Source organism: Anolis sagrei, chromosome 2 (assembly GCF_037176765.1).
Source record: "Anolis sagrei isolate rAnoSag1 chromosome 2, rAnoSag1.mat, whole genome shotgun sequence".
NCBI lineage: Eukaryota > Metazoa > Chordata > Lepidosauria > Squamata > Dactyloidae > Anolis > Anolis sagrei.
Window position 1 is genome coordinate 176,663,770 of NC_090022.1, and position 12,240 is coordinate 176,676,009.

The 12,240-nt window shown below is 46.0% G+C and overlaps 1 protein-coding gene across 2 annotated transcripts in view; it reads left to right on the top strand.

The window, feature by feature from the left end:
* Positions 1-9,006: 9,006 nt before the first annotated feature.
* The window catches only part of PDZD4 (PDZ domain containing 4), a 43,905-nt gene continuing 40,671 nt past the window's right edge, over positions 9,007-12,240 (top strand). Inside the window, exon 1 of one of the 2 annotated variants that reach the window (XM_060763212.2) lies at positions 9,007-9,425. In XM_060763212.2, coding sequence (XP_060619195.2) covers positions 9,366-9,425 — 60 coding nt within the window. In that variant the 5' untranslated portion in view covers positions 9,007-9,365. The remainder of the gene's footprint in view (positions 9,426-12,240) is intronic. The other variant, XM_060763211.2, reaches the window with a different exon arrangement.

Consider the following 12,240-nt stretch of genomic DNA (forward strand, 5'->3'; position numbering starts at 1 on the left):
ACAACAACCCAGTGATTCCAGCCATGAAAGCCTTCGACAATACATTTAATAGGATCTCTCCAAGGTACTAAATGACTATGGTACATTGGTGGCTTCACTACAGTCAAAACTAAGACCATTTCCGCTACCTTGGCAGCCACCTCTCCATCAAAGTCAGCATTGACACTGAAATACAACACCGCCTGAGCTCTGCGAGTGCAGCATTTCCCCGAATGAAGCAGAGAGTGTTTGAGGACATCCGTAGGGATACCAAGGTGCTTGTCTATAAAGCTATTGTCCTCCCAACCCTGCTATATGCCTGCGAAACGTGGACTGTCTACAGACGTCACAATCAACTCCTGGAATGATTCCATCAGCGCTACCTCCGGAAAATCCTGCAAATCTCTTGGGAAGACAAGTGGACAAACATCAACGTGCTAGAAGAAGCAAAGACCACCAGCATTAAAGCGATGGTCCTCTGCCATCAACTCTGCTGGGCCGGCCACATTGTCCGGATGCCTGACCACCGTCTCCCAAAGCAATTGCTCTACTCTGAACTTAAGAATGGAAAACGGAACATTGGTGGACAGGAAAAGAGATTTAAAGACGGCCTCAAAGCCAACTTTAAAATCTCTGGCATAGACACTGAGAACTAGGAAGCCCGGCCCTTGAGCACTCCAGCTGGAGGTCAGCTGTGACCAGCAGTGCTGCAGAATTCGAGGAGGCACAAGTGGAGGGTGAAAAAGAGAAACGTGCCAGGAGGAAGCCAACCCCGACTGGGACCGCCTTCCACCTGGAAACCAATGCCTTCACTGTGGAAGAAGATGGGGGTCAAGAATAGGGCTCCACAGCCACCTATGAATCCACAAGGAAACCCATCATGGAAGACCATCTTACTAATCCAACGAGGGATCGCCTAAGTAAGTAAGTAAAAGTAAGTAAGTCAAAACTAAAATCTGGATCAGACTCAATCCCCTGTGCTGACTTGAAAGCCAGTAGCTTCCATTTTTTAAATGACAGACAAGAGCTCACCTACAGTTAGGTAGAAGCTTCTTGTTATCAACAAGTTCTACCTCAGAGTAGCTGGATTCAATACTAGGAATGTGTCTGGAGAGAGAGAAATATTCACACAGAGGTGAAAGCACTGGGATAGGAATTCCCATATAAACAGCTGTGCGTTTCATAACCCCATTACTTCCCTAGACTGGCTGCTTTTTCTCCTGCTGTTCATCAACCTTGGCCTGTCACAATGAATCAAAGAATCAATTTACCTCCCAACTCTCTCTATGCCTGGAATCATTTATGAGATGTCGTGGGGACCCCCGGGGCAAGAACCGCTGTAACAAATGGGCCCCTTTTCTCTCCATTTGTACCCTATAATCCCTGACTGGATTCTGGTCCATTCCCAGAGCTGGGAATGAGGAGGGTGTCCAGTAGAGAGGGGGAAAGACCTCCAAAGGTTGCATTTCACCCACTGAAGCAGGGAAATAGCCTACCTGATCTCACCCAACACCCTGGCCAGTCAGATGAGAGGCAGCTCAAAAGCAAGATGAGATTATGACCACCCTTGTTATTTGACATCTCCTCTTTGTAACAGATATGTGTTGCTTCTGCATGAGAAAACAGGTCAATCAATACTGGTTGGTGTTTCATCCATGAATTTGCCTGTCCATGGGGGTTGAAAACATGAATACGTAAATGTGTCTCTGCTGTGAGGCAGAGTGGAGCTTCTGCCTCAGGCAGCCCATAGTAAGGAAGGGGGGGGGGGGGTGGCAGGGGCCTCCCCTTTCCCACTATTTCCTAAGCTAGCCATACTTTTCAGTAGGGTGAAGGATGATATTCTATCACCAGTACTGAAATAAGATTGGAGTACCCATCAGATTTGCTTTTGTACAGGAAATGTGTGCATACCATTTTGCCTTTTGCCTCAAGCAGCCTCTGTTCAAGCTTATCATGAAGTAATTTCACTTTTTGGCAGGTTCTTTGAAAGAACTGGGCAATGAAAAATCACCCCTGAATCAAAGGGGAAAATGAGTAAATATTGATAGACAAGAGAGGGCAACAGCAGAATTGGGAAACACTGGGGGGGGGGGGGTTAGTAGACAGCCTAACCTCTCCTGGCTGCTGCTTGGACACTGTTATCCTCTCACTGGTTCTGGTTGGATTTTCTGCTTCATATATATATATATATGATTTTACGCATGCTTTGCAATGTATTTTTTTAGGTTTTGGCTTTTAAAGTCTCTTATGCTATGTTTTTATGAGTGATGGTCACTTGTTGGCCTGATAGGTGTATTGTGTCCAAATTTGGTGTCAATTTGTCCAGTGGTTTTTGAGTTATGTTAATCCCACAAATGAACATTATATTTATACACGCACGCACACATGTGCACACACATACACTACTGTCATACCTTATATCAGTGTTTCCCAACCTGGGGGTCACGAGAGGGGTGTCAGAGGGGTCGGCAAAGACCACCAGAAAACACAGTATTTTCTGTTGGTCATGGTGGTTCTGTGTGGGAAGTTTGGCCCAGTTCTATCGTGGGTGGGGTTCAGAATGCTCTTTGATTGTAGATGAACTATAAATCTCAGGAACTACAACTCCCAAATGTCAAGGTCTATTTTTCCCAAACTCCACCAGTGTTCACATTTGGGCACATTGAGTATTCATGCCAAGTTTGGTCCACATCCATCATTGTTTGAGTCCACAGTGTTCTCTGGATGTAGGTGAACTACAACTCCAAAACTTAAGGTCAATGCCCACCAAACCCTTCCAGTATTTTCTGTTGGTCATGGGAGAACTGTGTGCCAAGTTTGGTTCAATTCCATTGTTGGTGGGGTTCAGAATGCTCTTTGATTGTAGGTGAACTATAAATCCCAGCAACTACAATTCCCAAATGACAAAATCAATTTTTTTTTTTTTAGTGAAGGACATACATTGGGTTGTTAGGTGTATGCCTCCAAATTTGGTGTCAATTGGCCCACTGGTTTTTGAGTTCTGTTAATCCCACAAATGAACATTACATTTTTATTTATATAGACTAGCTGTACCCGGCCACGCATTGCTGTGGCCCATTGTGGAGAAATGGAGAAGAAAGAAAAGAGGAAGAGCTGGTTTATAAGCTATCAATACACAACTGAAGTGGCAAAGTGTCAACCTAATACAGGCCCATTTCAGTCTCCCTGAGGGCAAAGGGTTATATGGATGTGTGGAAGGGCCCTGGGTTACCAGAGTCCACACTGCCATATAACCCAGTTCAAAGTTATTATATAGGTATTGTTGTCATTATAGACATATAGATATTATTATTATAGATACAAATATTATTATTAAAGCTATATAGCTATTAGTATTATAGATGTTATTTATTTATGAATTTCATATCAAAAGCATTGCATAAATTAGTATAAAACTGATAAAAAAATAGAAGGAGCACAGGGCTGAATATCTTTTTCTGTTGGTCATGGGAGTTCTGTGTGCCAAATTTGGTTCTACTCCATTGTTGCTGGAGTTCAGAATGCACTTTGATTGTAGGCTAACAAATCCCAGCAACTACAACTCCCAAATGACAAAATCAATCCCCCCCCCCCCAGCCCCACCACTATTGGGTATTTGTGCCAAATTTGGCCCACTGAATGAAAACACATCCTGCATACCAGTTATTTACATTATAATTCATAACAGTAGCAAATTTACAGTTATGAGGTAGCAATTAAAATAATATGATGGTTGGGGGTCACCACAACATGAGAAAATGAATTAAAGGGTCACGGTACTAGGAAGGTTGAGAAACATTGCCTTATACACACACTACTATCAGACCTCCATGGAAAAATCCATGCTATTGTGTTTTCTTTAGCACCTAAAATATGACTAAATCTAATGAATAATTTTCAGCTAGTGGAGTAATATCAGTCAATTCTCAACATTGTCTTGTGTGATGTACACTAGCATAACCAGGGAAAATCAGTACCAAGTCTGTCTGGTTGTTCTCCTGGGGCAATGGATCCAGGTTTGCCAAGAGCCAGAGGAGCTGTCCATGGTACTGAAATACTATAGTGGGGAAAGGCTTCAGCACTTTGGAGAGCTCCTTTAATGTCTGGCTGCCAGACTAGAGCATTTAGTTTGTTGGCCCATTAACATGGGAACAACCAATTGCCATTGTCCAGGACCTCCTTGTGCAACACTTTTCTCCTAGGCTGCAATGCCAGTTGAGGGCATCCAGGTCCAGCTTTGCTCCCTTCATCCAAGCAGGAGAGCTCCCTCATGCCATGTTCTGACTTGTAGCTGCCAACTTCCCTAGACCTTTGAGCTAAGTAGCTTGGCAGAGTTTTATGCTTCACCAGCGCCAGACTGAATCTCAACTGAAAGCACAGCAATAACAACAGCAGTAATACATTACTATTCACATAATTCGTTTGATTTATGGCCTCCAAGTCAACCTCTCTTCAAGAGCCCTGCCCAGGTCTAGCGAACTCAAGGCCATGGCTTTCTTGACTGAGTCTATCCACCTGTACTGTCATTTCTCTCTTTCCTATTGCTGTCTACCTTACCAAGCACCAATGCTAGTAGGGTTAAAATCATTGCTAGCAGAAGTAATAATAATAATAACAATGATAATAATAATAATAATAATAATAATAATAATAATAATAAAATACTTTATTTATATTCCACCCTTCTCACCCTGAAGGGGACTCAGGGCGGATTACAGTATATATACTTGGCAAACATTCAGTGTCGTTTTGTATAGACCCATGGTTCTCAACCTGGGGTCCCCAGATGTTTTTGGTCTACATCTCCCAGAAATTCCAGCCAGTTTACCAGCTGTTAGGATTTCTGGAAGTTGAAGGCCAAAAACATCTGGGGACCCCAGGTTGAGAACCATATAGACAATACGCAGACAGATAGATAACAGACGGAGGTGGTTTGTTTTGATTCAGTGTCCAGCTGTTTTTGATGCCATGCAAGGTTGGGCTTGAGTCCAGGAGTTTGCTGTTGCTCTATCTTCTATGACGAAGAGCTGTCAGGACTTCCTCCTTCCTTTTGGTCGCCCAGCATTTTCTGATCTTCTTTCTTTATGGCATCGTAAAATACCTCCCCCACTTTTTAGTAGTACCTAATTTCTCTAATTACAGCTAAAGCTGTTTTCAAATTGCTTAGGTAAACAATGAGCTAGGGTGTCATTTGGCAGCTCACGCCAAACCTGGGGTTCAAACTTGCAACCTTTTGGTTGATAGATCTTACAATTGCTGACGATTTGCCAGGTGTGGTAAACCTCTGGTAGGGCTTGGAAAATTGTTTTAGGTAAATACTTCTTTCTGTTCCAAAAAATCATGCAAAATGTTGTTCGCTGGGTATGGGGATGAAAGGAGAAGACAGAAAATACAATCTGAGGGCAAGGATTGATACCCAGCCTTAACCTTCATGTCTTATTGTCACTCCTAAACTGTATCTTCATTTCTACATATTAGTCGAGAGAGTCAGCATGATGTAGTGGTTTGAGTACTGAACCACAACTCTAGGGACAAGATTCACCCTTCCATGAAACCTTGAGTAAGTCACTCCCTCTCAGCCCAGGGACAGCAATAACAATTTCTCCTAAACTGTGCTTACCATGAACCCTCTGTGAAAATAACAATAACACTTTATTTATACCCTGCTACCATCTCCCCAAGGGACTCAGTGCGGCTTACATGAGGCCAAGCCCAAAGACAACAATACAAGCAATAACAACAAAAATACAAGCAATTAAAAACAACAAAACAATGAAACAATAACATAAGCATTATCAAATAGGACAACACACTTAAAAAACTATGGATAGGCCAAATGTAATTAAAATTAAAATAATGCTGAACATGGGTGAAAGAAGTGATAGGGCGGTTTGTGGAAACACAAGCAGACCTAAAAAACATTATGAAGTGCTTTGGAGGACAAGTGCTATGGGATCATTATTCTGGGAAGGCATACTGGAACAACCACGTCTTCAAGCTCCTCTTAAAGATTGCCAAGGTTGGGGCATGCCTGATGTCCTTAGGGAGTGAGTTCCAGAGTCGAGGGGCCACCACCGAAAAGGCCCTCTCTGTCATCCCCACCAATCGCACTTGTGATGTAGGCAAAGATGGCCCTAGGTAATTTTCAGTAGTAAGCAAACAGTATTTTGCCCCCCCCCCCCCACCAATCAATCACTGATATATATTTTCTGTTCATCGTGGGAGTTCTGTGTGCCATACTTGGTTCAATTCTATCATTGGTGGAGTTCAGAATGCTCTTTGATTGTAGGTGAACTATACATCCCAGTAACTACAACTCGCATATGTCAAGGTCTATTTTCCCCCAAGAGCGCCTCAAGAGCGCCCCTGGGCAAAATCAACTATACTGCAAATGCTTACTTTGCATAATGGGTTGAGCCGCCCCTGGATGCAGGTGGGAGCTTGAGCAGGGCCTCTCCAGAAGATTGAAGAGATCGTGTGGGTTCGTGTACAGAGATGCGGTCACGAAGGTAGGCGGGTCCCAAACCGTTCAGGGCTTTGTAGGTGAGAACCTGCACCTTGAATTGGGTCCAGAAAATGAATGGCAGCCAGTGGAGCTCCTTAAACAGGAGGGTTGACCGCTCCCTGTAAGGAGCCCCGGTTAACAACCTGGCTGCCACCCGTTGGACCATCTGGAATTTCCGAGCTGTTTTCAAGGGCAGCCCCATGTAGAGTGCATTACAGTAATCCAGTCTAGAGGTGACTAAGGCATGGACCTCCTTGGCCAGATCCGCCTTCCCGAGGTATGGTCGCAGTTGACGCACAAGTCTTAATTGTGCAAAGGCCAGAATTTGGGAATCACTAGGTTAAGTGGATGTTGGTTGTTGTTGTGTGTCTTCAAATTGGTTCTGACCTATGGCTCTTCCACACCGCCCTATACAGACCAATCTCCCTGTTGTGCCACCTCTACAACATTCTGGAGAGACTTATTTTGCATAGAATTACAGAAAAAATAGACCCATGTCTGATCCCACAGCAAGCTGGCTTCAGGAAAGGCAGAAGTTGCACATCGCAAGTGTTGAACCTGACTCAGCACATAGGAGATGGCTTTGAAAGGCAGCAGATCACAGGAGCTGTCTTCATAGACCTGTCAGCAGCCTATGATACTGTGAGCCACTGCCTCCTCCTGAGAAAAATGTATAATATCACAAAGGACTACCACCTCACCCACCTCATAGGAAACCTGCTACAAAACAGGAGCTTCTTTGTTGAGTTCCAGAGAAGCAGATGGCAGAAACAGAAGAACGGCTTGCCTCAGGGGAGCGTGCTTGCTCAATCCATGTTCAACATCTACACAAATGACCAGCCACTGCCAGAAGGGACAGAGAGTTTCATCTATGCTGATGATCGTGCCATTACTGCTCAAGCAGGGAGCTTTGAGATGGTAGAACAGAAGCTTTTGGAAGCTCTAGGTGCTCTTACTGACTATTACAGGGAAAACTAGCTGATCCCCAACCCATCCAAAACACAGACATGTGCCTTTCATCTCAAGAACAGACAAGCATCCTGAGCTCTGAGGATTACCTGGGAAGGAATCCCACTGGAGCATTGCAGCACACCCAAATACCTGGGAGTCACTCTGGACCGTGCTCTTACCTACAAGAAGCACTGCCTGAACATCAAGCAAAAAGTGGGTGCCAGAAACAATATCATATGAAAGCTGACTGGCAGAACTTGGGGATCTCAACCAGATACAGTGAAGACATCTGCCCTTGCACTGTGATACTCTGCTGCTGAGTATGCATGGCCAGTGTGGAACACATCTCACCACACTAAAACAGTAGATGTGGCTCTTAATGAAACAAGCCGCATTATCACGGGGTGTCTGCACCCTACACCACTGGAGAAATTACACTGCTTAGCCGGTATTGCACCACCTGACATCCGCCGGGAAGTAGCAGCCAATAGTGAAAGGACTAAGGCAGAGACATCTCCATCTCATCCCTTGTTTGGGTATCAGCCAGCACATCGACTTAAATCTAGAAATAGTTTTCTAAGATCTACAGAGACACTCGCTGGAACACCTCAGCAAGCGATAGTCCAAAAGTGGCAGGCTCAAACCCAGAACCTCAACCAATGGCTGATACCAGATGAGAGACCCCCCTCCCCCTCCGGGCACATAGAGGACTGGGAGACTTGGAAGGCGCTGAACAGACTGCGCTCTGGCACCACGAGCTGCAGAGCCAACCTTGAGAAATGGGGCTACAAAGTGGAATCCTCGACATGCGAGTGCGGAGAAGAGCAAACCACTGACAACCTGCTGCAATGCAACCTGAGCCCTGCCACATGCACAATGGAGGACCTTCTTGCAGCAACACCAGAGGCAATCCAAGTGGCCAGATACTGGTCAAAGGACATTTAATGAACTACCAAACTCACAAATTCTGTATTCCGTCTGTTTGTTTGCTTTGTTCTGTTAGAAATGTAATATAATATGACTGGTTGTCCTGACACGACAAATAAATACCGCCCTATATCCCAGAATATCAAGGCAGAAAATCCCACATTATCTGAGGCCACTTCCACGCAGCTGAATAAAACTCCACATTATCTGCATTGAACTGGGGTATGTGGCTATGTGGACTCAGATAACACCAGTTCAAAGCAGATATTGTGGGATTTTATGTTTAGATATTCTGGGATATAGGGCTGTGTGGAAGGGCCCTGAGGTTGGATTCTGGGCCCCTCCACACAGCCCTATATCCTGGGATATCAAGTCAGATGATCCTACCATATGTGCTGTGTGGAAGGGTCCAGAGAGACACAGGTGGAAAGGGGGGGGGGGTGTCTGAGCAGAGCCAGACCTCTAAAGGTGACCAGAAAGGGAAGGAGACAGAAGTGGCCAAGGGTGGATGGCTGGGATCTGGCCGTGATTGCCATATATTCTAACGCCAAGCCGGTGGTGGGGAGGGAGGGAGGGAGGGGGTGGGCATGATCCCCTCCCTCTCTGAAGTCATCCATATTTATCAAGCGCGGTGTACCCCTCCCCTCTCCATCCCTCCCTCCTCCCCTTCTGCCTCTGGCGAGCAAAGCAAAGCCAGACCAGACGGCAAGACGCGGGCGCATTGCTCGGCAGCAGAGACAGCTCCCCATTCCCTTTCGGGGAGGGGGATCCACGTTGACCCCCACCCCCAAAGCAAGGGGAGGCATTCACCCGCCTGCCTGCTCTGCCATGCCCCCCGGGGGTTGAATGGGGGGCGGGCCAGGCCTGGCAACTCCCGCCTCGCTGCCCGGGGCGATGCCAGGGAGGGGGAGCCGTTGGGCCCCCCCACCTGCCTGCCGGACCCCCATGAGCTGAGCCTGCTTCTCCCCGTGGGTCCCGCCGCCCCCTCCCCCGGTCGGCCGCCATGGGATGTAACATGTGTGTGGTGGAGAAACCCGAAGAACAATATCGGGTCATGCTGCAGGTAAGGAAGGGGGCAAAAAAAGGGGGGGCAGGCAGGTGGGAGGGGGGACAGAAAGGGAGAACGCCCCCCTTCCACCCAATGGGCAGAGAAAGAGGGAAATGGGGCCAAGGAAGCAAGCAGGATGGGTTTGAATGGAAGGGGGAGAGGCTGGAGGTGGTTCATAGGGATGGGGGTGAAATCGAGGTGGGGGGCAGGTGGGGTTCCGAAATGAGGGTGAGCTGCCATGGGGTCGCTTGGGGACAAGGAAGAGGTAACTGGGAGTTAGCAGGAATGAAGTGGGTCTCTGGAAAAGGATATTTGGGGGCGCCACAAAGAAGAAAAGGGGATAACAAGGTGGGGGGGGGGGTTGAAAAAAAAGAGGGTGCGATGGGGAATTATTAGATGGGGGGCACTTTATAACTGGGGAAGACACTGCTTGCTTTTTGTTTTCCTAGAGAGGAGGGGGTGTGAGATGTGGGGAGGGGGTGTGAGATGTGGGGAGGGGGTGGGGTGGCCCTTGGGGGGGGGGTCGATGCTGCGATGGGGGTTGAGTGAGTGAGGAGAGGTTGCTTAGCAACTGGTCTCTCCTACCCCCCCCCCCCCAATTCAATATAGTGCTCATAGGGGTGTAGTTTGGGGCTGAGCAACTCCAATGGGGGCAAAAGAGTCTGGCACATTAGACATGTCTTCTTCCCTTTCCACTCATCCATTCAACCTCAGTCCCCTTCTCCATTCATCTCCTCACTCCTCCTGTGCTCTTTTTCCACCCTCCTCATTCATTGCTTCCTTTCCTTCCTATTCAGGTGCCTATCTCTTTAACACAGCTCCCTCCCACCCAAATCTTTTTGTCTCCATCTCCCACCAGTCTATTATTCAGCCATTCTCTCTTTCTCCTCCAGTTCTGTTTCCCACCCCATTCTGAGGTCTTTCCACCCCTATTTTCCCATCTCACGTTACAGGTACAAAGGCACCTTTCCCTCAAATAGAGATTCCCACCAGGCAAAAGCTGACAGACACAAAAACAAATGTTAAAAGAGCCAAAGGGTTTGCAATAAATAATGATGGGCAGAGGAAAGGTTATTGTCAGCAGGTACAACAATTGTCTTTGAATCCTGTGTTTGGAATATTCTCTCACAGATGTGTGTGTGGCCAGCTGTGCAATATTACCCTATTTTTCCAATTCTCTCTAAATAATGGTATGCATCTTCAAATCACATGTGTTTTTCTTACATCAAAAATAAATGCCCGTTTTCTGTTGGTCGTGCTAAAATTAGCATGCGCCTTACAATCAATGGCGTCTTAGAATCGAAGAAATACGGTATATATTTCTGCGAGCCATCCAAGCCTGCACGACTGTATATATGCAGAAGCATTGGGAGTATTTGTCCAAATATACTGGGTTGTAGTAGGTTTTTTTGGGCTATATGGCCATGTTCTAGAGGCATTCTCTCCTGACATTTCGCCTGCATCTATGGCAAGCATCCTTGCCTCACTACCTCTGGCTATATGGGCTATATGGCCATGTTTCGGGCTATATGGCCATGTTCTAGAGGCATTCTCTCCTGGCATTTCGCCTGCATCTATGGCAAGCATCCTTGCCTCACTACCTCTGGCTATATGGGCTATATGGCCATGTTCTAGAGGCATTCTCTCCTGGCATTTCGCCTGCATCTATGGCAAGCATCCTTGCCTCACTACCTCTGGCTATATGGGCTATATGGCCATGTTTCGGGCTATATGGCCATGTTCTAGAGGCATTCTCTCCTGACATTTCACCTGCATCTATGGCAAGCATCCTTGCCTCACTACCTCTGGCTATATGGGCTATATGGCCATGTTTCGGAATATGGGCATGTTCTAGAGGCATTCTCTCCTGGCATTTCGCCTGCATCTATGGCAAGCATCCTTGCCTCACTACCTCTGGCTATATGGGCTATATGGCCATGTTTTGGGCTATATGGCCATATTCTAGAGGCATTCTCTCCTGACATTTCGCCTTTATCTACGGCAAGCATTCTTGCCTCACTACCTCTGAGGATGCTTGCCATAGATGCAGGCGAAACGTCAGGAGAGAATGCCTCTACAACATGGCCATATAGCCCGAAAAAACCTACTACAACCCAGTGATTCCGGCCATGAAAGCCTTCGACAATAAATTGTCCAAATATACATTGCACGGGTTGCTCAGATACATGTTTGTGTAGTCTTACATGATCTTGTGGCTGCAATAAAGGGGGTGTCCCTTTTCTTTTGTTTTGCAGTCTCACCACAGCTCTAATTCATATATAGGTAGAGTATTAGTTTATTTACTATATTTATATACCATCCCTCTCAACCTGCAGGCAACTCGGGTCAGTTTACAGTCGGTACAAGGACCATAAAAATACAATTACAATACAATTAAAAACAGATAATATGTGCTATGTTAATAATATAATATAATATAATCTATATAAATAAAAATGTAATGTTTGTTTGTGGGATTAAAAGAACTCAACAACCACTGGACGAACTGAAATTTGGACACAAGACACCTAACAACCCAATGTATGTCCTTCACTCAAAAAAACTGATTTTGTCATTTGGGAGTTGTAGTTGCTGGGATTTATAGTTCACCTACAAAGACTATTCTGAACCCCACCAACGATGGAATTGAACCAAACTTGGCACACAGTTCTCCCATGACCAACAGAAAATACTGGAAGGGTTTGGTGGGCAGTGTCCTTTGGTCTTGGAGTTGTAGTTCACCTACATCCAGAGATCACTGTGAACTCAAACAATGATGGATCTGGACCAAACTCTACACGAATACTCAATATGCCCAAATGTGAACACT